The sequence below is a fragment of the Sminthopsis crassicaudata genome, chromosome 1, assembly GCF_048593235.1.
Source record: "Sminthopsis crassicaudata isolate SCR6 chromosome 1, ASM4859323v1, whole genome shotgun sequence".
Taxonomy (NCBI): domain Eukaryota; kingdom Metazoa; phylum Chordata; class Mammalia; order Dasyuromorphia; family Dasyuridae; genus Sminthopsis; species Sminthopsis crassicaudata.
Genome location: NC_133617.1, coordinates 699,280,353 through 699,307,832, shown reverse-complemented (window position 1 = coordinate 699,307,832; position 27,480 = coordinate 699,280,353). Strand labels below are relative to the sequence as shown.

General features: G+C 39.2%; 1 protein-coding gene across 1 annotated transcript in view; it reads left to right on the top strand.

Annotated features, from left to right (window-relative positions):
* ALDH1L1 (aldehyde dehydrogenase 1 family member L1) overlaps positions 1-24,126 on the top strand; it is a 70,864-nt gene extending 46,738 nt beyond the window's left edge. Inside the window, exons 17-23 of the mRNA XM_074283805.1 lie at positions 4,051-4,144; positions 9,608-9,707; positions 13,714-13,812; positions 17,011-17,176; positions 18,934-19,039; positions 20,086-20,285; positions 23,019-24,126. Coding sequence (XP_074139906.1) covers positions 4,051-4,144; positions 9,608-9,707; positions 13,714-13,812; positions 17,011-17,176; positions 18,934-19,039; positions 20,086-20,285; positions 23,019-23,074 — 821 coding nt within the window. The 3' untranslated portion in view covers positions 23,075-24,126. The remainder of the gene's footprint in view (positions 1-4,050; positions 4,145-9,607; positions 9,708-13,713; positions 13,813-17,010; positions 17,177-18,933; positions 19,040-20,085; positions 20,286-23,018) is intronic.
* The last annotated feature ends 3,354 nt before the right edge of the window (positions 24,127-27,480 follow it).

Here is a 27,480-nt window from a genome sequence, read left to right as displayed (position 1 = left end):
TTGGCCCTCCCCTGCAAAATGAGGGGATTGACTCAATGATTTCTGGGGTTTCTTCTGACTCAAAATCTGTGATCCTATGATCATTTATGAAGTACTGCAGTGTGTTAGGTGCTGTGTACAAAGGAGACTGTAATGGAAATAAGTAGTCAGAAGATATAGGTTTGAGTCCACATTCTGACTTGTGTCTTCCTTGTGATCATGAGCAAGGCACTTATCCTCTCTGGACTTCAGTTTCCCCATTTGTAAGAAGAGGACATTGGGCTGGATTCCTAAGGTCCCATCTATCGATCATATACCACAGTTCTAAGTTCGAGAGAAAAAGCAAGAGTTGGCAAAGTGATAACGAAATAGGAAAACAGTAGCCTGGTCCTAGTTCTGACTTTGCTACCAACTTACAATGTGGCCTTAATTCAGTAAGTTCCCTTCTCTGAAACTCAGTTTACTCTCTATAAATCTGGAACTAATGATCTCCAAGATTCTATTCAGCTCTGAAGTTTCTAAAATCCATCCCTATGTTTATTCCATTCTCCCTGAAACTGAAAGTTTCTTGGACCAAATGATAGCTGTCTCTCCACACACAGATGATGAATTGCACATAGCCACAGCCTAGCTGCTCACTTTCTTCCTTAATTAACTTAGCAGCCCTCCAGGAGCCAGTGGAAGGATGGGGGGGGTGGACATCCCTGCTGATCTGGCCTGGTGATTCTCCCCAATGCCTCTTTACCACTCACCTGGTACAGTTGCAAATACATCTGAAAGCAAAGGGGTAATTGAAATTGCAACTAGGACATCACACAAGCACCCTTCTCTATCTCCTGACTTTTACTGAAAAGAGTTTGGGTTGGGGCGGCAGAATTGGCCTGTACTTCTTTTCAACCTGCCCTGACTCTGTCACTGGCTGGGAATTTGCTGGATCGAAGGCAGGGAGGTAAATGTCATCTGCTCAGGGAAAAGCCTCCAAGAGTCCTGGGATCGGTGCCCAGTTCTGCCATTGGCTTCCCGAATAAGAATAAGAATAATAACAGTGATGGGGATGATACCTCTACTTTATTTGTACTGTTCATTCACACCCATGACTTAATTTGTGGTTCATGAGACAATCCTGGAAGACGAATTATCCCATCCTACAGGCTGGGAAAGAGAATTCAGAGAAGTTGACTCGCCTAAAATCACATGGCCAAGGCGGCAGTGGCAGCATGCCCTAATAACAAATGATGTTAATGGAAAATCACAGATTTAGACCAAGAGGATCTTGGTGACTGTTTATTGCAATACACTCATTTACAGATGAAGAAACTGAGGATCCAGGATGTGACTTGTCTAAAGTCACAGAGGTGTCAGAATAAGGATTTGAACCCAGGACTTTTGACTCTGAAGTCAATGTAGAATTCAACTCTCAAGGAACAGTGTAGGAAAAAATTTTGCCTTTCTTGCTCCTTATCCCTAATTTTGCTGCCCTATTAGAAACTGGAGATACAAATACACAAATATGTGTGTATGTGTGTGTAGACAGAGAGAGAGAAAGAGATGATCAAAGAGATAGAGAGACAGATGGAGAGAAAGAAAGAGGGATAGAAGCAGACAGACAGAGATGGAGAGAGAGGACATTGGCCAGCTGGGAGGTATTAAAACCCAAGAAGGGCAACCCTATGAGAATCAGTTACAAGACCTGGGAATGTCCATCCTGAGGAAGAGAACATATAAGGGTACATCATACCTGTCCTTATAAGTATTTGAGAGATTGTCGTGTAGAAGATGGATCACTAAGTAGCACCCTAGTGCACAGAGTACTTCCCAAATTCAATCTGGCTTATATGGATACTTATGGGTATGATCCTGGGTCAGTCAGTAACACTGTCTGCCTCAGTTTCCTCATCTATAAAATAGGGGTAATAATGGCACCTACCTCCCAGGATTGCTGTGAGACTCAAATGAGATATTTGGAAAGGGTTTGGCATGTAATAGACACAAAATGTATTTCCTTCTTTTTAAGTACTACATTTAAGAAGAGCATTGATAAGTAGGAGAATCTGGGGAGTGTGAGCATCATGATAAAGGTCCATGAGATCATGTGAGAAACAGCAGAAAAATGTTTAGCCTGAAGAAGAGAAGGCTTAGGAGAAACATGAGAGTTGACCTCGAGGATTCAAAGTGCTGTCATGGGGGGAAGCAACAGCCAGAGGGCAGAGCTAGTAGCCATGTATGGAAGAAACAGAGTGAAAAGGCTAGACTGGACATGAGGAACAACTGATTTTTGAGCCAATAACTACCATAATCTCGTTAAACTTTGCTTTATTTATATTTAAATTTATTTTATTTTATATTTTATTATTAATATAATATGATTTAATATTATTAATTTAATTATTTTAATCAAATATTTAAGTTATGAATATGTAAAATTAATAATTAACAAAATAATTGCTTTGATAATATTATTATGATACAGTAATAATGAATATGATTTATTAATAAATACTTTATATAAATATTGCTGCCACTATCTCCTTTGATCCGAACAGCAATCCTATAATTATGGCAATTCCCATATCCCCATTTTACAGATGTAGAAGTGAAGGCCAGATTACTTGCCCATAGTCACACGTCTTAGTAAGTGTCACAGATTCCAATGGAAGCCAGCTCTTCCTGGCTCAAAGCCCAGTGCTTGATTCAGTGGCCTATTTTCAAACCACTATAAATTAAAAATTCCAAGTTCCATCTTCTAGAATGGAAGAGCTAATCTCCAATGTCCCCTTTCAGCTCTAAATCTAAGACCTATGATCCCCATCAGCCACACTGTCTAATTGACAATGGGCTGACTCAGAAAGTAATGGCTTCTCTTTCTCTTAAAGTCTTCAACTGTGGCTAATCCTAGAAAACATTTGTATGCATTATTGGGGGAGGGGTATTCTTGCTCAGGCCCTTCTAATTTTCTCTAAATCTTAGAATCTATGCTTCATTGTAATATTGGAACAAATCCTAAACCACAACCATGGGAACTTTCAGTGTGTGAAGAATCTATCCTAAGCTTTTAGATAGCCTGCTGACTCTCCTTGTGATGACTGCTCCTGGCTCAGCCAAGGCTCCCAAGCCTTCCCATCCTCCTGAGACAGATCTAAGATTTTAGGGCTCTGAGAGAATCAAATCTTTGGTAAAGTCATTGTACTCCAGACCAATAGCATCAAATGGAAAAAGAGGCCACTAATTGGTTCATAAGGATCCCTGCTAGTCCTCTAAAATGTTACTTATGCTTTACTATATTTTTATTTATTTTGTTCAATTTTTTCCGATTGCATTTTAATCTGATTCAGGCTATATTCGGGAAGGTGGTGGGTCCTATGTGGATGACACCTCTTCTCCAAAACCTTTCAGAGTTAGGACTCAGAGAAAATATTCCAACTTATGGGGATTATGGAGGAGTGGAGGAGATCACAAACTCTTTCCCTCTCCTTACTAGGGAGAAACCATCTAGTTAATGATGGGGACGGGGCTGTTAATGTGTAAGGTAACGAAGAGAGGGGTTCAGGATTTGGGACTGGGAGACCAGTGATCTCCTCTACTTCTTACATGAACAATATTAAGAAAGTTATTTAACATGTCTGAGGTTTTGTTTCCTCCTCTCTAAAAATGAGGAAATGACTTTTGTTGTCCTTTGTAGCTCTAAATCCTATATTAAGCTACCCTTTCATTATGAGAGTAATTCTCCTCTGTCTGCAGGGAATTCTTTACAGACTCAGAGAGCAATAGGAACAATGGTTTGGCTTGCTGAGTAAACTCATTTCTATTTCTCTTGTTGAAAGCTGCCTAAAAATGGGAAATGACAGCCTCCCTTTACATTGTAGGCCAAAGAAACTCACCTTGTATATCAAGGTTCCATTGGCACTTCACTCAAAGAGAGATGTCAAGTAGGGATCAAAAAGAAAGCAAATGTGGGCAGTAAAATTGCCAGTAAAGCAAGCCCATCTTCGTCAATCCATGGGTTATATCATTTAGAGGTCTTAGGGACCTCCAGAAGCTTTTCTCTCACACTGTTGTCCCTCTTTTGGACAGGTTCCTTAGTTGGGCAGAGGTTATCAGATCATCCAGATGTAAGGAAAATTGGGTTCACAGGCTCCACAGAGATTGGAAAACACATCATGAAGAGGTAAGCAACTTGGGGGATCAGGGTGCAGATATGCTCGTATATATTTAACAACCAGTTTTCTGAGGGCATAATACATTTTTAAGCTTCATCTGCACTGTTAACATTTTCTCTGACCCTCTCCAATCTAATAATAATCTAGTAATAAGATCAACAACAACCAAGTCCTGTTTTATGGCATTTAGCCATTTATGAGGTATAAATGCTCATGCTGAAATTTAATAATCAGCTCCAGATAGCCCTAGGAGCTGACTCTAATACAGAAAAGCCATACCAAGATTGTTGGGTTACTTTTTGGCTTCTAGACTCAGTTCTTCCTAATAACAAAACCTTATATTTGTGTAGGAATTTTGGAGATATGGTTTAATTAATTTTTCAAGAACTATAGCGAAAAGATCCATTTAAAAAATTCCTGAGCACTTGTCCTGACTCTGCCTCTTTCTAGCTTTATGATTTTGGTCAATTCCCCTTACCTTTTTTTTAATCTATGAAATGGGGATAACAACCCCTATCCAGTTTCCAGAGCTGTCGTAAGCATTTTCCATCTGTCAAATCTCATCTGGATGTGAGAGATTGTTATTATTTAACTCATACAGCACTCCTGTCAGATCAGAAGGACAGGTACTAACATTCTCCATTAGGCAGATGGGGAAACTGAGGGTCCAGCAAGATCATCACAGGTACCTAAGTCTAAAAGACTATATAGAATTGGGCAATGGTGTCCACCTGAGGGAAATGGTTGTTTGAATGGTCAGGAATTCTTCACCTTTTGGCTGTGTCCTGGTCCTCTGGGGAAGTCTGGGGAAGTCTATGGGCCCATTTTGAGAATAATGTATTTAAATGCATAAAAGTAAATAAAACATTAGAATGAAAATAATAAAATTAAATTTAACTAAACATAAGATTGCAAAGGAAACCAATTATATTCAAATGCAATTTAAAAAAAATTTTTAATTCAGCCCAGATTAAGAACATTTGCTCTAGGGGCTCCTAAATTCTATCCCCTTGTGTAAGAGAGCCCCCCCAATATAGTACCAGAAGTTTTGAGAACTATTTGTATAAGACCCTGGAAGGTGTATCCCTGGAGAGGGAAGAATCCTCTGACTTTTTGTCTATTTATTTCCTTTTGGGGCAGCTATTCAGTATCTTGGTACCCTGAATGCTTAAGTGAGAGCTGAGGGCCCTTCTTCATCATGGCTACCCAAACATGAGCCAAATCCTAATGTTCCCAGGAGAAATCTGGGAAGGAAAGTGCAATAGAAGGGCAATTCAGAGATTCCCAGAGAAACCCCTAACTGAGGACCACATAGCCAAGAGGGTTGAATAGCTTCCCTGAGGTTCTGGGCTGCACTTACATGGAATGATATAGCTGGAAGTAATCTTAGATATTACTTAATATAATCCTCTCATTTCATAGCTTTGGGAAACTAAGTCCTAGGGAAGGAAAGAAGATCAGTATTAGATCATCTAGGGAAGAATTCAATCCTAGATCTTTTGACTTGTTCACTCCCTCTTTCAAAAAGATTTCCCTTCTTATTTGCATCTCTCAGTAAACATTTTTCCCCCTTTGGGAAGGATATATCAAGCATCAGTAAGCCATCAGGGAGGCATTTGGGAGTGAGATTTCCCTTTCCTGGTTACTGAAATCTGTTTAGGCAGCCACCTATTTAACCAACACATATGGCCATCCTCAAGCAACTCCAAAGTATCTCATATTCCTCCAGCTTTTACTCAGGGAAAATCTCCACATTGTGGTCATTGTCTACTACAGTCATATAATGGCTTATGTTTACACAGAGCACTTTAAAGTTTACTAAGCACTTTTCAAACATTATTTCATGCTACCTACTGCAGCAGAGGTGATGTGATCCTGACCATTTTATAGATGAGGTTACCAACACTTAGAGAGGTTAAGGAATTTGTTACACAGCTGTGAAATGACCAGGGAGGATTCAAAATAAAGATTTCCCAGTTCTGGGGTGAGGGCTCTATCCACCCCACTGCTTGCCTTGCCTCCATAAAGAGAAATCTCTATGTTAATTATTTTAAAACCAAAGTGATAGTTTTAGAAAGAATATAAACATGTACAAAAAAACAGCAATTGGTCATAGGTTATAAATAATCAGTTGGACATTTAATACCACAACTATTTTTACTGAAATCCTTTCCTGGACTCTACAGACTTAGCCAACGGCCAGAGTCCAGGGGCTGAACTAAAAATCTTCTGGACTGAAAGAGACACCTTAACATCTTAACATGCATGGCATGTTAATAGTGATCATGGCAACAACTCACACTTAGTCATTTTTTCCCCTTCAGAACTATGAGTCCAATAGAGTTGGAGAACTTCTATTATGTCAGGTCCCTCCAGCAATACAGATCAGCAGCTGAAACTATAGGAAGAATAGTAGAAAATTTCCCAGTGTCCCACAGCCAGGATCTTCCAGAGACCATAAGCTAGCTCTAGTCTTCCCCACCCCAAGACTGTTTACTCTATTCACTATACTGCACTGCCTCTCAGCCAGGGAATATAAATATTACTACCCTCATTTGAAAAAGGAAATTAAGCCTTATAAGATCAAGTGCTTTGTTAAGCCAGTATTCAAACCAACATCTGCATACTTTGAGTTCAGCATTCTGTCGTGTGTGTTTGTGTGTGTGTGAGAGAGAGAGAAAGACAGAAAGACAGAGACAGAGAGACAATGAGACAGACAGAGATAGAGACAGAGACAGATAGGAGAGACCGAGACAGAGACAAAGAAAAGGGGGGAAAGAAAAAGGGAGGGAGAATAAGAAGGGAAAGAGAAAGAGCTAAAAGGGGAAGGAGAAAGAGGGGAGAGAGAGAGAAGAGGAAGGAGACCTACTTGCTCTCTTCTCTATGCCTTTGACAGGCTGTCCCCCATCCTTGAAATAGGCTCCTTCTTCATTCTTCTGTCTCTTGGAATCCCTGACCTCCTTCAAGACCCAGTTCAAGAGCTAACTTCTATATAACACTTTTCTTCACACCTTCTAAAGCTAGATTGGGACTGGGAATATGGTGTTACTTTCTATAATAATAGGAAAGACAGGAGGTGGATAGAATTTAGAGAGAAAATAATGAGTTCCATTTTGAACATACTGAGTTTAAGATGTCTAATGGGCATCTAGTATAAGCTATATGAAAGGCATTTGAAGGTACAAGATTGGAGACAGGACCAGGACAGGTAAATTTGAGAATCTTTAGCATAGAGATGATAATTAAATTCATGGGAGCTAATGAGATAATCAAGAGAAATAGTATAGAAGAAGAGGAAAAGAACGCCCAGAACAGAACTCTGATGAACAACTATGGTTAGAGAGTATGATCTGGAGGAAGATCCAGCAAAGGATTCAGAGGAAGAATAGTCAGAGAGGCAGGAGGGGAAAGAGAGTGTCGTATCCAGAAAACTTAGAAAGAAGAGAGTTTCATTCAAAGAATTGAAATGACCAACAGTGTCAAGGAGAATGAGGATTGAGAATAATGGATCTGGCAACTAAGAGATCCTTAGTAACTGGAGAGAGAAATTTCAGTAGAATAAGGTCAGAAATCATATTATAAGGAGTTGAGATAATAAGGAGATTCCTATAGTAGATGGTCTTTTTGAGCTGCAAAGGGCAGAAAAGATAGAGGATAATATTTATTAGAGGTGGAAGATCAAGTAGCATCTTTTTTAAGATAGGGGAGGTATGGATATGTTTGTGGGCAACAGAAAATGAGTCTGTAGATAGGTAGAGATTAAAAATAAGTGAACTATGGCACAATCTACTGGGGGAAATGGGAAGGAAGGAGATTGATTGGTCAAGTGGAAGAGTTAGCCTTGGTAAGAAAAAAGGTCACTCAACAAAGTGTTAATGAAGATTGGCTCACTGGTTTGGCATTAATGGAATACCAAATTATTCAGCTACTATATATAGTGATATATATGGAGAGAGAGAGAGAGAGAGAGAGAGAGAGAGAGAGAGAGAGAGAGAGAGAGAGATAGGAGAGAGAGAGAGAGAGAGAGAGAGAGAGAGAGAGAGAGAGAGAGAAAGAGAGAGAGAAAGAGAGAGAGAAAGAGAGAGAGAAAGAGAGAGAGAGAAAGAGAGAGAGAGAGATTTATAGGGTTACTGGTTTTATTTACTAATGACAGTTTTTATACTACTAAAAAGGTACTCTAATGAAAAATCTGATAAAAATTCTTGTTATATTATGATACATTATAAATGTTGCTATTTGGACTAGATGTAGATAAACTATATGTTATGGTTTGAGTATTTTATTTAAAAGGTCACTTCAGCATGTGAGACAGTTCTTGCCAAGTTTCCTTCATCTTACACTCATACATTTGATTTTTTGAACCCAAATATAAGGTTTCCCTTTATCTCCATTATATTTCATCTTTTAAAATTTGCCTCATTGTTCTAATTGACTGAGGGGAAGGAGGAATAAAGATTTATATAGCATCTACTGTGTGCCAGGCACTTTGCTAAGCGGCTTTTACAAATATCTCAATTGAACCTTTAACAAACATGTAAGGTAGGTATTGTTATTATTCCCAATATACAGTTGAGGAAATTGAGACAAATAGAGGTAAAGTGATTTTCTCAGGATCACAGAGCTGGTAAGAATATGAGGCTGGATTTGAACTCAGATCTTCTTGACATCCAGCATTCTATCCCCTATGCCACCAGATGTTTTGTTTGTTTTTATAATCCCTTTTCTCCTTCTCCATCCTCATCTTTCCAATAAGGTTGAGATCTTGGATTCTGGTCGTCCCTCAATGTGTTAGCTATTCCACCAAGCTTGTCATCTGCAATGTGACAGGCATAAGTAATTCCTTCATCCAAGGCACTGTTAAAAGCATTAAATACCACAGCATCCCAATAGAAACTATTATTTGATTTTAAAAAACAGCAATAAAGCTTCTTTTTAGACACTTCAATCCAGCTGATATCTCCATCTGCTGATTCATTTTAGGGCTCCTCTAAAGCATTTATGTCTATGTTTTTAAGCAACCAATTTTCATTAAATGCTGTGCCAGACACTAGAAACCAAAATATACAGAATGAAACCATTCCTACTCTCAAGAAGCAGACAACGAGTACATATAAAAATATATGCAGCACAAATATGAAGTGAATAAATACAAATACAAATTAGCTCAATCTAAGGTTGTCTGAGATTTCCAACATTCCAGCTTTGTGGCCCTTCAGTGTTTATACCAATTTGAATTTCTTATCCATTCCTTGCTTTTATAAGCAGTGGCCAAAAGCAACAACACTTTGATCCAACACAGACAGCTGTGTCTAAGGGTCCTGTGTCTCTGGGCCAGGATCCACCATCTAGGGTGATCCCGACTCAGCGTTCTTTACCTTTGGCTCAGTTTGACTTTTGCAAGATTTCCAGATTTCCCAGGGCTCTTGAATCCAGCCCAGCCCTACTTATTCTTTTCTATTTTTTTCTTGCAGCTGTGCACTAAGTAATGTCAAAAAGGTTTCTCTGGAACTGGGAGGAAAATCTCCCCTCATCATCTTTGCAGACTGTGATCTGAACAAGGCTGTCCAAATGGTAATTTCACTGATCTTTGACTAATAGGGGTAGATGTGGGTGACCTAGATGGAGCCCAAAGTGGGAAAGGAAGAGCCCAAGTGAGGCTGCATGGAAAACAAATGAGTATGCAAATCCCAAATAAGCTACTGGTGGTGCCATAGTGCATAGAGCACAGGACCTGGAGTCAGGACAGTTCATCTTCATGAGTTCAAATATGACCTCAGATACTTACTAGCTGTGTGACCCAGGACAAGTCAATTAATCCTGTTTGCCTCAGTTTCTTTCTTTGTAAAATGAGTTAGAGAAGAAAGTGGCAAATCACTTCAGTGTCTTTGCCAAGAAAACCCCAGAGTCACAAAGAGTCAGACACAACTAGAAAATAATTGAAAAACAGCAAATCCCTATAGAGTTGGCATTAGGTTTACAGAATGTTAAGCTAGAATAATAATAATATTATTATTATTAATTATTGTGATTGAGGTACCAACTGATGTGGTTTGTAGACACCAGATGATATAAGTTAGGAGAGCACCAAATGTTGGAGTTCAATCATGTGAAGAATTCACAATGACCATCCTCTTTAGTAAAAGGTAAGTTTATTTAAGAGAAAAGGTTACAGACAAAATGAAGAGGTACAGTAGACACCAGGAATGGTAAATATGAAATAGACTTGGGAGAGTATATAGTTAGTAAAGAAAGAAATTTTAGGCTTTGTCAGGGATGAGAGAAGAGATACTATAAGGCATGGGGGAAGGATGAAGGGAAAGATACACAAGGCAGAGTACCATGGTGGACTGACCCAAAAGTTCAGCAAAGATAATGTGTCATAGCCATATTTCTAGGGGAAATTTAACCTCAGGGGTTTGCTATAACTTGAATTTCTTGACTGAACACAACAAGATGGGGCCATCCATTGGGGGGGGGAGGGGAGATCTCCATAGATGGTGAGACTATGAGGCTAAACTGATTCCTATCAGTGCCCTTCCCCAAGGAGCAATTCCATCAATCCTTCATTCTTTCTCTGCCAACCGTATCCAGGAACTCATCATAAATAATAATAAATAAATAAATAGTATTTATATAGTACTTTAAGTTTTACAAATATTATCTCACTTTATCCACACAACATGGGGGGGTGTAGATGGGTAGATGCAACTATTATGCCCATTTTAAGATGAGGAAATCAGAAGATAAATTATTCAGTTTAATGCCTTCATTTTATGTATAGAGAAACGAGCCCAGAAAGGAAAAGTAAGTTGCCTAAGATCATTCAGCCATGTAGTGGCCAAACCAGGGTTACAGTCCAGGTCACAGAAGCATGGATCTTGGAATCAAGGGTCAGTATGGCATGGTGAGAAGAACACTGGATTTTAAGTCAAAGGATCTTAGATCCAAACCATGAGGTCCTAGACCAAGCTGGAAGGGATGTCAGAGGAAACTCATTTTACAGATGGGGAAACTAAGGCCCAGAAAGGTCTGAGCGATTTATTTCAGATCCCACAACTAGTTGGCATTAGAAGCAAATTTTTAGCCCAAATCCTCAGACCCTAGAGACAGTTCTTTCCACTATACTACACAGGAGTTTGCATTTTGACTCCTAAGTTGGTTTCCAACTGTCGAATCTGTGAATCCGTGGCCTAATTGGACAATCTTGTCTTCTAATATTGCTTTTCATCCATGTTGGCTGCATAAAAGGAGAATGGGGGGGTAGTTTAAGCTGGTGGGAGGAAATGTGTTTAGTGCCTCCCTCACAAAGACCATTCCCTTCTGATCTACGCTCATTATTGTCCAAACTCGGTCCAACATCTGTCTCCAATAATGTTAATCAGGCGGCCTAGCAATTCCTTCGTGGAGAAATGCTTCCTTCCCAAAATGCAGAAAGGAAATGAGAACTCCAGTCCTGAGTCTTGCTGGGAAATGAAAGTAATAGAATTCTAGAAACTCAGGATTGGAAGAGCCCCCAGAGGTCTAGACCTAACCTTCACCTGCAAAGAGAAGGATAGAGATCCCTTGCATTTGGGAACAGTTACTTTGCATGCCCTATTTTCCTCCATGGGAAATTTCCCAGCCCTCTTTTCTCTACCTCAGTCAGTAGAGCAGAGGAGGGACAAGAGAAGGGGCAGTTTCCAGAGTTCCCAAGATCCTATTCTCTGCGTACTTGAGGGAAGAGGAGGAGGGAGCTGAGAAAGCATTAGTTTGGCTGTATTAAAAGTAACAGGCTATATTTCCCTAGCTACAATTACAACTTTGTAACTCTATAGTTACAAAGTACTTGAATATCCATTTTTTAATTTGATGTTTACTACAGCTCTCTGGGAGGGACATACAGTGTTGATCCCCATTTTCCTTATGAGAAAACTAAGGTTCAAAGAAATTAATACTTTGCCAAAATCACACATCTAGTAAGTGGTGAAGACAGACTTAATCTCAGTCCTCCTGATGCAGAATCCAGTGTTCTTTCCACTGATAACAATAAAAATTCGGATAAGGATAAGGCTACAGAGTGGATCTGTGATTTCATCGATATAAGGAATCCCAAGTGAGAAAAGTCCCAACCAAAGCAGATTGGCACTTTCCCTGAGACTTATGGCCTTATAAAGTTGCTTAAGGCACTGAGAGATGAAGTATTTTTTTTCCCAGAGTCACACAGCCAATATGAGAGACATAGCAGTATCAAAGGAGACATTGAGAGACCAAGCCAAGAACAATAATAATAATGGACATTAATATAGGGTATCCCAAAAGTCTCAGTGCAGTGCTTTTAAATATTAAATCCTAAAAGTGCATCTTTTGGAGCAGTCTATAATATTTTATTTTTGTAAGTTTATTTATTTTAATACATATTACTTTATGAATCATGCTGGGAGAGAAAAAACAGAGCAAAAAGGAAAAATAATGAGAGATTAAAAACAGAAAAAAGAAGTGAATGTAGCATATGTTGATTTACCTTCAGTTTCCTTAGATTTTTTTTTAATGCAGATGGCATTTTCTGTCCAAAGTCTATTGGGATTGCTTTGGGTAACTATAACACTTTATGTACTTGTCCCTAACAACCCTGTAGGAGGAGGTAATATAAGTGTTATTATTCCCATTTTACAAATGAGGAAATTGAAGCTCAGGGAAATTAAATTACTTGTCTGTAGCCACACAGCTATTAAACAAACAGACCTAGGAATATGTGTGTGTGTGTGTGTATACATACATACATATATATATATATATATATATATATATATATGTATATATATATATATACATATATATATATATATATACATATATATATATATATGTAGGTATATATGTAATGTGAATATATATACATATTTTCCACCACTCCTCTTCTCTGCAGGATACCTGGGTTGCAGCTGCCTCTATACCATGATGTTTCATTAAAGTAGTTCAAGGTTCTGGATAGTACAGAGATTGGGGTGGATTCTTGGTTAGGCACTTGTGGTTGGTTTCTTGTCTGTTGTGGTATAGACGGATTGCCTCTAGATATTCGCTAATGTCGGAGACCCAGCTGAAACACAGTGTGAGCATAGTGAATGGAGGTTTTAAGAAAAAGTTAGGGCAAGGGTATTGTTATTGCTCAGTCATTTTCAGCCATGCCTGACTCTTTGTTACTCCAGTTGGGGTTTTCTTGACAGAAATGCTGGAGTAGAGTATCATTTCTTTCTCAGTTCATTTCTCACATGAGGAAATTGAGGCAAACTGGGTTAAGTGACATGCCCAGGGTCATTCAACTAGGATTGTCTGAAGTCAGATTTGAACTCAGGAAGAGGAGTTTTCCTAACTCCTGGCCTGGTGCTCTATCTGTTGTACTGCCAGCTATTTAAGGTGATCTAAAAACAAGATGTCAATTTAAAAAATAGCAATTATGCATATTTCCCAATAATGAAGTGGTTTGGGGGCCCTGAAAAATGGACCCCTTGCTTTGATAGAGGGAGGAAGGCAGGTAAAGATCATGGGGAAATGCCTTCTCATCTGCCCAGCAATTTAATACTTGTTCTTCTATCCATAGGGGATGAGTTCTGTTTTCTTCAATAAAGGTGAAAATTGCATCGCAGCAGGACGCCTATTTCTGGAAGATTCAATTCATGACCAGTTTGTCCAGAAAGTGGTGAGTTCTGACTCCACCTTTGAAGGTGGACACATCTCATTTGGGATCCTGCCTGTGTCTTGGTAACATCCTCCAAGAAGCCCATCCTGATTTCCAGCCCTGTCTCCACTAACACCACACATTTGTGATAATCTCTCCCTTTCACATAATGCTTAGGTGCTTCTACAATGCACTTAATATAACACTGTCTATTATAATCACCTTTTTGGAGTATCTTATTACCCACCTACTGGATGATATATCTTTGCAGGACAAAGACAGTGTTCGATCTAACCTATGTTCCCCAACATTTAGAACAGTGGTCTATTGATAGTAGAGGCTTAACAAATAGCATTTATTACTGTTAATCAATATTGTCCAATAATTTTGAACATTTATTATGTACAAGGCCCTATGCTAGGCATTGAGCCTGCCCTTGAGATTATTACAGTCTGGTGGGAAAAAATTTACCTATTATGTGTGTATATACACACCTACATGTACACATATATGTTTATACACATAGTGCATCTATGCACACGTGCATATACAAAATTTTGTATACATATATTTATATGTACATATGTATATTTATATATGTGTGTGTGTAGTATAAATAACTGTTATATCAGAAAGTATAGTCAAGTCCCAAATGAGAGTACAGAAGAACTCACAGAGTGGAAAAATCAGGTTAGGAGATGGCCTCCTAATTCAAAGTCCTTAATTCTCATGACCTGTAGATTCAGATACAAACACACACACACACACACACACACACACACACACACACACACACACACACACACCCTTGTTCTCATCATTACTCATAAAGGTTCCACTTGCATTGTTAAATAGCCAGCAGTTCTTCTCTTGGAGTACACACAGCCTCCTCCCTATCCCTTGTTTAACATGCTCTCCAAACTCTCCATCCCTTCCTGTTCTCCCACACCATCATCCCTGCACTGATTTTACTCCTCTCCCTTCTCACATTTAACATGTTCTCTATTCTTAGATCCCCTGCCTCTTTAGCCTAACACCACTTATGTCTGGATGAAGCCCAATCTTCATTGCTTCTCCCATATGCCTTCTGTGCTCCTTCTTACTTGCTACTGAATTACGCTGGCCTCTAAATCTGCTACTAATTTATTTGTTCTCCTAAGCCTGGAACGCACTTGCTCCTCACCTCCTCCATCCCTTCAAATCTCCAAACTTCCTTCAAGGTGACACCTCCTGCAAGAAGTCTTCCTTACACCTTCCAACTATTAAGAGTGCTCTAGCTCTACAAAATCACCTCGTATATACCTTGCATTGATTTTGTCTGTGCATGAATTATATTCTTTCTTCTCAATCCCCATCCCTTACCCAGTAAACTCCTTGAGAACAGATTAATTTTTGGCTTTTTATCCCCAGAACCTATAACAGTGGATGGTACATATTAGGTGTTTAATATTTGATTAATTGAATGAAAGCTAATTTATTCCACCTTTAAGAAAAGATCAGAATTAGGTAAATAGATGGGGAGAAAGAAGGAAACTCCCATATGAGAATAACAGCTCCAACAAGCTTAGGGCTGTGGTTATAGAAAATAACAACTCACATTTATGTAACACTTTATGGTTAACAAACTGCTCCCAAAGTGACTGTTGAGCCCTAGGGCTGCTTTGCAAAAAGAGCTAAAGATGAGTTCTTAAAAGGTCAAGAAGCTCACAGCTCTGTTAAACCAAATCCATTGGCTAAAGAATAAGAGGTGAATCTCCATCCAGCCAGCAATAAGCTTCAGACTGAGGACCAACTTTAGAAGGGGCAGGGGCCAGCCAAACAAAGAAAGAGCAACCAAGAAAGAAGAAGGCCTAATTCTCTGGAAGCAAAAGATAAAGTTAGAGAGAAAAGAGCACTATAAATGTTTTCACTTTCCCTGGTGATTACTATCTTCACACAGACACACACAAACCATATCTCTACACTAACAGGTAATAAAAAAATCCTTTAAGACATCTAACAAAGTGCTTTTCCCATAACAACTCTATTAGATAAACAGTGCAAGTGCTATTTCAGAAGAAACCTTGATAGAAGTTACAATTACAAGACTTTATTATGGTTATAAAGCTAATAAGCCTCAGAGTCAGACTTCAAAACCAGGTTTCATTGTGATATGTATATTTGGTGAGTTGTCTAAACTGGCCAGGGTAGATCATAGAGAAGAATGAATGAATGAAATATTTATTAAAAACCTACTATGTCCCAGGCACTGTGATAGGTACTTATAATAAAATTCAGTTCCTGCCTTCAAGAAGTTAACATTCTATAAAAAGGAGATGGCACATATGGAGAAGTAAACATAGAAAGCTGGGGGGGGGGAGCAGCTAGATGGTACAGTGGATAGAGTATTAGCCCTGAAGTCAGGAATACCTGAGTTCAAATCTGGCCTCAGACACTTAGCACTTTCCAGCTGTGTGACCATGGGCAAGTCACTTAACCCTAATTGCTTCAGCAAAAACAAAACAAAAAACTAAGTGAGGTTCACATTGTTCAGGACTGGAATAGAAATTTGGAATTTGCATTGCAGGCAACAGAGAATATTCTAGAGCAATGGAGTATAGCATGACAAAAGTGTTGTTTTAGAGATATTAATCTGTCTTTAGGATATAGAGTGGATTGGAGAGGGGAGAGATTGGAAACAGAGAGACCAATTCTGATACTATCTTAATTGCTAGATGAGAAATTATGAAGGATTAAAGTTCATAGGACTGGTGGAAATTAAAATGAAGAAGGGGAGATAGTGGTGATCCTACAGATATAGAAAATAAGATTTAATCATAACAATCAACATTTGTACAGCATTTTAGTTTCAAAGAACTATCTCGATTTTCTCATCACAACAATTCTGAATAGTTGGTAATATTATTATTATTCCCATTTTCCATTAGAAGAAACTGAGGCAGGCTGAGATTGGATGCCCAGAGTCACACAGCTAATAAGTGTCTGTGTCTGAGATTGGATATGAACTCATCTTCCTGACTCCAGATTCAGTATCTATCTATCAGTTGCCTCATTAACTTGGCAAATGATTGGACAGGAAAGAAAGTGGGGTGGAAAATAACAAAATCTCAAAAATGACCCAGACTTGTGTGACTGGGAGGAACAGGGGAACTATTGATGAAGATAGGGAAATCCACAGGAAGAAAAGGCTGGATTTGAACTGTTCCTGATCTTGAACAGGTAGGAGAAGTAAAAAAGCTAAAAATCGGTGATCCTCTGGACCGGGCTACCAATCACGGACCTCAGAATCATCATGCCCATTTACAAAAGCTGATTGAATACTGCCAGAAAGGAGTGAAAGAAGGAGCTACTCTAGTCTATGGAGGGAAACAAGTTCCAAGACCAGGTAAGCAAAATAACAAGGTAACTTTGTACTGTTGTACTGCGTTCAGTAAGAAACAGATTCTTGGATTCATGTAGAACTGCCCATTTCACAGAGCAAAGGAAGATTGGAGCTGGAAGGATTTTTGGAACATGCGTGTTAGAGCTGAAAGTCCAAGTCTGACCCATCCCTGAGAAGGAGTTCAACTTGCCAGGAGTCATACAGCTAGTTACAGGGAGGGTTGTGTACCCAGGTTACAAGTAAACTCTGCTCCTCAATTATCTTAATTATACTCTCTATAGTACAACTCCTGAATGGGGCTGGAGCTGAGGCTGCCTCTGGGGCTGGGGCTAAGTCGGCTGAGGTTGAGGGATTGTCTTTAGCTAACATCTGCCCCATTTCAGCTATAAGAGATTGCTGGTTTAGCCCTTAACAAGTTAAGTTCCTTATTTGTCTATTAGAACACTCACTTAATCTTTAACAAAGTTTCTTTGTTACTCACGGTTATTTCTGTGTCAGAAAGTCTTTTCCACTGTAATCTGAATTGGAGGTTTTTCCACTGGAATCAGGATCGTGTCTGTCCCTGTTCAGGCGCCAAATTGCGATGGTACAGTCTAGCTCCTCTGAAGGGCTCAGAATAAGTCCTTAAATGCGAAGGTCTGGGCTAGCTCCTCTGAAGGGCTCAGAATAAGTCCTTGTCAGGATAAACAAAAGTCCTTGCCCCACATTGGGTGCCAATTTGTAATGTGCTGTTGTCTCTAGAAACTGCCGATCGCTCTCTGGTCTAGAGTAGAGACTTCTTCCTCCAGAGAGATGCTCCAACTCTGACCTAGAACAGAAATTTTTCCTTCCTTCAGAGAGCTGCCTCAAGTCTGGAACAGACAAAAGACTCTCTATTTCTTGAGTGCCGCCCTCTTTTTTCCTCCCAGAGAATGGGCATGGGATAACGCAAGGGCTTCTGGGAAAAATTACTTCAACCAATGAACTTGCTCCTCCTAAGCATGCAAGCTCCTCCCCAGGAGTTCATAGAAGTAAAACTCCCAGTAAAGGCCGGAACAAGAGAATTGTTAAGTACCGACTTAGCATTTGGTAAGAACCTAATATCTCATTATCTCATTAGCACTTAGTAAGAACCTAACAGGGTTGGGATTGGAGCCCCTGTTTCCTGAATCCAGATTGAACATTCTATTCATTATACTACCCCACCTGCTATATTTAGGATAGCTAGGTAGCACAACAGATAGAATGCTGGCCTAGAATAGAAAAAAAAAAAAAAAAAAAAAACACCTTGCTAGATATATGGCCATGGGCAAGTCACTTAATTTCTGCCTCAATTTCCTCAATTATACCATGGAGTTAATAATAATAACAGCACCTACTGCCCAGGGCTTTCATGAGAACCCAATAAGAGAATATTTGTAATGTGCTTAGTACAGTGCCTAGGGCATAATAGGTGCTTTTAAAATGTTCTCCTTCCCCTTCATTTTATAGATGAAGGAAATGAAGTAGAAAAAATGATTTTCTCAAGAGCAACAGCTACTAAATGGCGGGTTCAGATTGGTTGAACCTTTATCCTCCGAATCCAATATATATTTGTTCCACAGTACCATTCCTAATATAAATACAGCCATGAAATCCTCTGGACATGGACCCTTTTTACAACATGGTCCTGAATCAGGAGAATAGTTCTCTCCTATTTTTAGTGACTTACTCAAGTTGGTGTTCAATGATTGTTTTCTAAATTAATAAATGATTCTATTACTTTTCTTTTCTCTATATAGGGTTTTTCTTTGAACCGACCATATTTACCAATGTGCAAGATCACATGTTTGTGGCCCAGGAAGAGTCTTTTGGACCCATCATGATCATCTCCAGGTTCCCTGATGGGTATGAATCACTGTGCGGTTTTCTCTGACTTTCCATTTTTATTTGGAGCAAGAGAGTGTCTCCTAATACATGGTGTATCTTTGAGAAAACTGCCATGGGATGAGTGATAGAAGCTTCCTCCCTGGCTCTCACCCAGAGCATCTTTCTTCCACCCAAATCTTCACTGACATTCTAGGTCCTAAAGTTTCATGAAACTCACCATCTTAGGGCTAGATAGGACCAACATGGGATTGGAGCCAAGGAAGACTTAATGGAGGCCTTGATATAATTTTCTGTAGGATGAAAGAGTCTTAACAATGAATTTGCCCAATGCCCTCATTTTACCGAGGAGAGAACTGGAGGTAACAAGGATCGTGTTCAAGGTCACGAAGATAGAATCAGGATCTGAACTGAATTCAGACTCCAAATCCACATTTCTTTCCATATACCCCTCCCTTTTTTTTTTTTTTTTTTTTTGAATAGGAGGGAAATTCTCTGTGCAGCCTCCAGAAGTTTTTCCAGTATTATTTTCTCCCTACAAATCATTCTCACTATATTCTTCTTATCCTCCTTCCTTCCTTCCTCCCTCTGTCCCTCTCTTCCTTCCTTCTTCCTGTCTTCTCCCACCCTTCTATCCTTTTTCCTTCCTTCCATTCTTCCTGCTTTCCTTCCTCTTTCCCTCTGTTCCTTTGTTCCTCCCTCCCTCCTTTCCTTTTTCTTCCTTCTTTCCTTCTTTCTTCCTTCCTCCTTTCTGTCTTCCCCTGCCTTCCTTCTTTATTCTTTCCTTCCTTCTGCCTTCTTTTCTTCCTTGCTCCCTTTGTCCTTTCTTTCTTCTTTTTTTCCTTTCTCCTTTTTTTCTTTTTCTCTTTTCTTCCTTTTTTTCCTTTTTTCTTCCCTCCTTTATTTCCTTCCTTCCTTCATTAATTAATTTGATTATTTAGTTAATCTGGAAGCAATAGCAATTTGCCTACTATTGAGAAAATCAGATGAGATAATGAATATGAAAGTGCTCTTCAACCATAAAGTGCTACAGCAATATAAGATTTTCTTTTTTTACGTCTTCCCAGGGATATCGATGGAGTACTGCAGCGGGCTAATGCTACAGAATTTGGACTGGCCTCCGGGGTCTTCACCCAGGATATTAACAAAGCCTTATATGTCAGTGATAAACTTCAGGCGGGGACTGTGTTCATCAACACCTACAACAAGACAGATGTGGCAGCCCCATTTGGTGGGTTCAAGCAGTCTGGATTCGGAAAGGATTTAGGTAATAATGAGATGCTGCACTTCTGTTTTAGTGGAAGCAACACTGAGTCTGGAGTCTCTGGACAGTTACCAGCTTTTGTGGCTCTGGACAAGTCACTTAACCTCTGTTCAGTTTCCTCATCTGTAACATGCAGGTAGTAGTGCTACCTCAGGGCCTTTATGAGGATAAGAGGAGATAATGTTTGTTAGGTACTTGGTAAATCTTAAAGAGTTAAGTTGTAATTATGATTAATTCTGGCTTTGTGACCCTGGGAAAGTCACCTAATCTCTAAGTATTCTGGACAACTTTCTCAGACTGGAAGCTGGGACATGAGAAGTGCTAGTGAGAAAGTGTCCACTTACATTTGTAGAAGAGACTTCCTCACCTGAAAGTTATCTCTCATAATGAAATTTCAGGTCAGTCTCTGTTCCTTTCCTCAGGTAGACAAAGCATGTGAAATTATAGCTATTTTATAGAAAGAGAAACTGTAAGCTCAGAGAGCTAAAACAATACACACACACACACACACACACACACACACACACACACACACACATACATGCTTCTTTCTCTGTTCCATATCCCACTAAGTTGTTGCAGAGGTCACCAATCCCCCTAGCTAGAAAAAGGTGCTCTGGTCTTATGTACCTTATGTCTTGATGGGCAAAAGAAAGCAAAGTGTTATCCAAATCTTGTTGAATGAATGTTCCTATAGGATACACCCTAGCTGGATAATAATAGCTGGATCATTCAGGCTATTATGTCCTTTATCTCAAGGCCTCTGGTGCATTGTTTGAGTTATCTATATGATAATAACTGTTGACTCTCTGTGACCCCTTTTAGGGTTTTCTTGGCAGAGATACTAGAATGTTTTGCCATTTCCTGTTCCAACCCATTTTATAGATGAGGAAACTGGGGCAAATGGGGTTAAGTGACTTGTCCAGGGTCACACAGCTAAGAAGTGTATAAAACAGTATTTGAAATCACAAAGATGAGTCTTCTTGACTTTAGGCCCAAAGCTTTATCACCATACCATCTAGATGTCCTACGATCATATTAATAATTCCCATACATCACTTTTAGCTCTTATAAATCCATTCTTCACAACAAGATAGAGCATGAGGAGGTATTATAGTGACCATTTTGGAGATGAATAAACTGGGGCTCCAAGAAGTCAAATGACTAATCCAAGGTCTTAAAGCCAGTAAATGTTAGACACAGCATTTGAATCCAGATCTCCTAATTCTACTCTCTTGCTGCTCCAAGAGAAGACACAATCAGATAGGAGCGCAGTGCAAACATATTACAGGCTGCATGATGTGTGGTGAGACAGCACTGGTCTGGCTGGGGAGGCCCTGGACCAATAACCAGCTTGAATATTTACTGGCTGTGTGACCTACAGTGAGAGTTCCATTTCACTTGGGTCTTATTTTGCTCATCCATAAAGTGGGATTCATATTTCCCCAGGTTATTGTTAGGCAAGGGCTCTATAAACTGTAAACCATTTGGAAATATCAATTATCTCTGAAGAAAACCCAAACTGCCCATTTTCATAATTTTTCTGAGAGCCAGGCCCATAGACACTAGTTCTCAATGATTATTCAATGAAGCAGAGATAAGTTCCCAGGAAAATCACCACTTCTGGTGGTTGTTAGAGGTGAGGAGAGAACAGCAGAACTAGGACTCTGGAGGCCATTTGGACCTAATCTCTGATTGTCCTGGACAGGAAAAAAAAAGCCCAGAGCTGGGAAGGGACTGGCGTGGCCTCCCTCCAAGGGTCATTTTCCCTGATCTCTCTCTCTTTTCCCTTTCCTTCCTTCTCTCTCTTCCTCTCTCTCTTCTCTCCTCTCCTTTCTTCTTTCTCTTTGTCTGTGTCTCTGTCTCTCTCTCTCTCTCTGTCTCTCTCTCTCCCCCCCCTTTCTCTCCCTTTGTCTTCCTTCCTCTCTTCTTCCCTTCCTCTGTCTGTCTTTCTTTCTCTTTTTCTACCCCTTTTTATACATAGACACACACATACTCATACACCCACACACAAATATACACACACTCACCCTTTGTATTTGCTAAGTTATGTAACTACTGTTATTCAGCCCTAGTACCATGTAACCAACTAATAAGCATTTATTAAGCACCTATATTGTCCTAGGCACTTGGTATACATGCACAAAGAATGAAGCCATGTTTACTCCCAAATGTGTATACACAAACACACACAAACACACACATATATATAGTATAAATACAAAATTAGTAAATGCACATGTCTTATATAATTAAATACAAAGTAGTTTGGAGGAGGGATCATAAACAGTTGAAAGTATAAGTGGGAGGAATCAGGAAAGGTATTGCCTAAGATGGATGTTAAAGAAGAGCTCTCTTCCTGACCCGGAGTTCAGTATCACCTGAGTAAGAGATGAGAGGGCAGGAAGGCAGAAGAGACAGATAGAGAAAGAGGTAGAGAAAGATGGAGGAAAGGAGGGAGAAGGAAGGAGACACAGAGATAGAGAGACAAAGACAGATAGGAAAGTAGACAGAGAGAAAGAGACTGAGACAGAGAGGCAGGGATGGAGGGAGAAAAATAGAGAGAAAGGTAAATTGGGAAGAGGTCTGCAGGTGCACTCAAAGGGACATACTACTACTCAGGGGACCTTGAGTAAGTATTTTCTTTCTGGGCCTCATTTTCTTGCTCCATAAAATAACAGAGTTAAACCAGATGTCCTCTGCGGTTCTCTCTGACTTGTGTGTGTTTTTTTACAGGCGAGGCAGCTCTCAATGAATACCTGAAGATCAAGACAGTCACTTTTGAATACTGAAAAAGAAACTCAAAGTAAGGCAGATCCAGCAGTGAGTGAACCCCCCTGCTTTCCCCTTCTCGTCCATTCTTCTTAATGTGAGACTTGAGTCAGAGTTCCCTTGGAGGGGAAGACAAAGAAGAATGGCTTTTAGTCACCTACATGATGTGAAGTCCTCCTTACCTCAGTCCTCCTTATCCTAAGTCTTCCCTTTCCACTGGAGAAACACAACCTGTCTTCCACACAGAATCCTGCTCAAGTTCAAGGGATAAACTAGAAACTTCTTGGAAATTGAAGGACTTCCTGGCCCTTTCTCTTGATTTGATGAAGGGTTAACAAGAAACTAGCCTCTTCCTACCCCAGGATAAAACAGCATCCTACTTTCAAAGGAATCAGCCAGCTAAAAATACTCATCACTAATAAACATTTGGATGTGAAGGTCAAAAACATATTGGGTGTATGCTTTCCAATGGTATTCACATGGAGGCTAATGGTACCACAGAAGCAATCATAGAATTGTAGTGCTGAAATTGAAAGGATTAGGGCTGGAAGAACCCTATAAATATAAAATATGGGAAATAGAAGAATCTTTAAAACAGAAAATGGGAGCTGGAAGAAACTCTGAAGTATGGAATGCCAGAGCTGAAGTCCATATGGCATAGTTTCCATATTTAGCAACCCCATTCCTCCTGATCTTCTAGGTTTTCTCCAACCATATACTGAGCAATGATCTAATAAAACTATTTGCAGTGTATACTATGCCAGAACTGGAGGGCCTTAGAACATAGAACATTAGATGACCTCTGTTTTTAAAGACCTTAAAGACTACCTATTCTAACCTTCTCAATCAGTAGATGAGGTGATTGAGGCTTAAAAAAAAGGAAGGGTCACACAATGGTAGGTTATTCTAATTGAAACTCAAAACCACATCTTCTGCTCATATACTACCTCTTTTTCTACTATGCCATTTGACCTTCCTAGAAATCCTTACAAAAATTAACCAAGAAGTCATTTTTTTAATATCTACTATGTGCCCAACATCATTTGAAGCACTGAAGGAAATACAGAAGAAGGAGAAGATATGACCTCTGCCCTCAGGGAATTTATAATAAATGTGGAAAGACAAGATTTATACTTGAGAAACAACTAGAGGATATAACAGTATATAATCAAAATAGTAAGTTGTGTGTATCAAAACTCAAGTGTTCCATGTAATTGAGAGAAGAAAAGAGGAGGGTAGACTGAAGGAGTCAGTGAAAACTTTCTGGAAAGGCACATCTTGCAAATCCATTGTTCGACACAGGAAAGTAACCACCTGAAATGAAAATGTAGTACTTTGCAGTATTTTGATGTCATCATCCATATCTATGTGACTTCTGGGCTTAGAAGGCTAGGGACTCCATCTTTTCAGATTGGAGAATCTCTCTGTCTCTGTCTCTGAGTCTGTCTCTCTCAGTGTGTCTCTCTGTGTCTCTCTGTGTTTCTCTCTCTCTCACACTTTCTCTCAGATTCTTTAGGTACTATCTCATTTACTCATCCTCACAACCTTCTCTAAGAAGCCTATTCACAAAAATGTTTTCTATCCCCACAGAAAGAACTAATGGTATCTAAATACAGCTAAATACAGATTGACACAACCTTTTGTTTACTTTTTTGAGGTTGGGTGGTTTGTTGTTGCTGTTGTTGACGGTGGTCTATCTTTTCTTTCCCAAAATGTCTAATATGGATGCATGACTAGATATGTGTAACCTATAACGAATTATTTGCCTTCTCAATGTGGGAAGGGGGAGGGAAAGGAAGGGAGAAAATTTAGAACACAAAGTTTTTAAAACAAATGTTAAAATTGTTTTGACGTGTAATTTGAGGAATATAAAATACTAAATAAGTAATTTTTTAAAAAAAGAATCCATAAAAGAAGACTGTTTATATCTTGAACATTGGTTTTATATATGTTATATATATATAATATATATGCATATATATAAATATTATATATATATATATATATATATATATATATATATATACATATAAAACATTCAAGACATCTGCTTCTGCTTTTTTTGGATGCAAACCTTCATGGTTCTTATATCTTTTTTTAAAAAATTCTTTTTTATAATAATGTCCATTGATCTCAGCCCCTCTCATCATATCTTAAACTAATCCTCTTCTATATACAAGAACCATATTTCTGGCCAAGCTGAAGCTCTGGTAGATTGAGTAGGATATAACTGTAGAAACCAAACCATCTAGAAAAAAGCAAAAATAGTAACTGTGCTATACAAGCAAGGTGTGAAAGCAAGAACTAGCACAGAGGAATTAGATGGAAGAAAGGTGCTGGTAGTTTTGAAAACCTACTCACATCAGGAATGTGTTAAAGAGGGAAAAATACATATCTACATACCAAGAAGAGTCCAAAAACTATATAGGGGAGAGGAATAGGAGATGAAGTATAGGATGGTGTATAAATCAACAGGAGTGGGATAAAGTGTATGGATTAATGGGAATGAGATAGAGGGAAAGAAAAGGGGGGGAGGGAGATAAGGGAAGAATCCATAGTAGAGGGAGGGAAGGGGAAAAGTTAAGTAATAATGCAGATTAAGGAGTAGAACCAGAGTAGAAGAGTTAGGATAGGAAATAAGAAATATACACAAACACAGTAGCAATGATCAGAAATAGAATTTATTAGGGAAAAATAGGAGCAATAATCATGGATCTCAGACAAAGTCAGACTTAAAGATTCAATCAAGAGAGAACTCTAAAATTAAAATTATTTTAGATGAATGTATGTGTGTATGCCTATGAAAATATGTGTGTGTGGGTCTATGCATGTGTGTAGATATACGTATATGTGTATATAGATTATGTGTGTACACACATAGAGTATGTACATATATAGGTATACATAAATATATCTGTGCTTAACTGTAGCTTGCTTGGGGGAAATGGTGGAAAGGAAAGAATAAAAAAGAATAAGGTAAAAAGTGCATAGCAGAGAACAAAAGAAAACATACAAGGAAGAAAAGGAAAGACAGTCATGAATATATCTTCTATTTTTTTCTTGAAATGGAAATTTATTGTTACATATTTTGAATCCTCCCTGATGTTCTTCTGAGCACATGATAATGTGTTTGTTTGTTTGTTTGTTTTTTGGATGAGGTGCTCTCTTTTTTTCTAATTTGTTTAAGTTTTAAGTAAATAAATACATTTTAAAAATTGTCACACAGCAATCAACCTTCTTATGAATGTTTCTAAAATAAGCTGGACTGGTCCTACATAAGAAATGTGTAATTCATCATTGGATCCAAACTTGAAGCCTTTCAAGGTTGATATGAAGCTTTTTTTTTTCCCATCCCAAAGTTCAACCCAAGAAATTATTGAGTAAATTTATATTCTAAATATCCAATGAAAGGGGGGCGGAGCCAAGATGGCGGAGAAGATACACACAAATTTGTAAGCTCCCTTCTTCCCTCATTATCAATTAGTTAAATCAGCCTCAAAAATAGCGCTGGACTGATAAAAAACCACAAGGATTAGAAGAAGAGAATCTGGAATTTCAACAGAAAAGGTCGGTTCCGAGGGGAGGGGAAAAAAAGGCCAGCACAGAGAGGGTTGGACTGGGTGCTAGCACACTGCCAATCGGGCTGGGAAGAACTCTGGGATCAGAGAAGCCACTGAGATAGAGGAATCTGACACAGGCTGTTAGCTCTTCTCTGCTTATAAAACAGCAGTTCAGAATTGAAATCAAGCCACTTTAAAATATAAAGCCAGATCCTTAATCCACTCCAATTTGGAAGTTATCTAATAGATCTCTGCAAGGCTGTGCAGACTCCTTCTGCTGCCCGGGGCTACTCCTTGAGAGCCTGAACAGCAGGGCCACTGCACTAGGCAGCCTCTAATCCACATAGTGCAGGGCTCAGCCTAAGGCAGTGGAATACTAGCAGCCGAGGAATTCCCAGAGAAGCAAAATCTTTGTAGTAGGGACCACAGTTTCTGGGCAGACACTTCTGGTTTGAGCACAGGGTCTTTTCATGTCAGCTGCTGATATCCATTGACTGGGGTTTGTGCCGCTTTCACTGTTCAGCCTTAAACCTCAGGGCAGTCGCTAGGCCACACATTGGGGTTCCTCATTGGACACTCCTTGCAGTGCAGCCGTGCTCAATACCTCTGAGGCATTTCCAGGGAGGACGGAGGGGAACTCTCTCCCAGAGATCTCTCTTACCTCAGGCACAGGACTCTGCATCCATCTGGTCTGGGAGGAAGCTGGTAAATAAATAAATAAATAAACTTCTTACCCCAAGGGCAAATCCCAACAGATTTTTAACAATGAGTAAGAAGCTGAAGAGAAAGATTGACACATTCTACACAGAGAAAGAACAGGTATCCAACCCCAAAGAAGCTAACACCAGACAGTCTCCAGATAACAC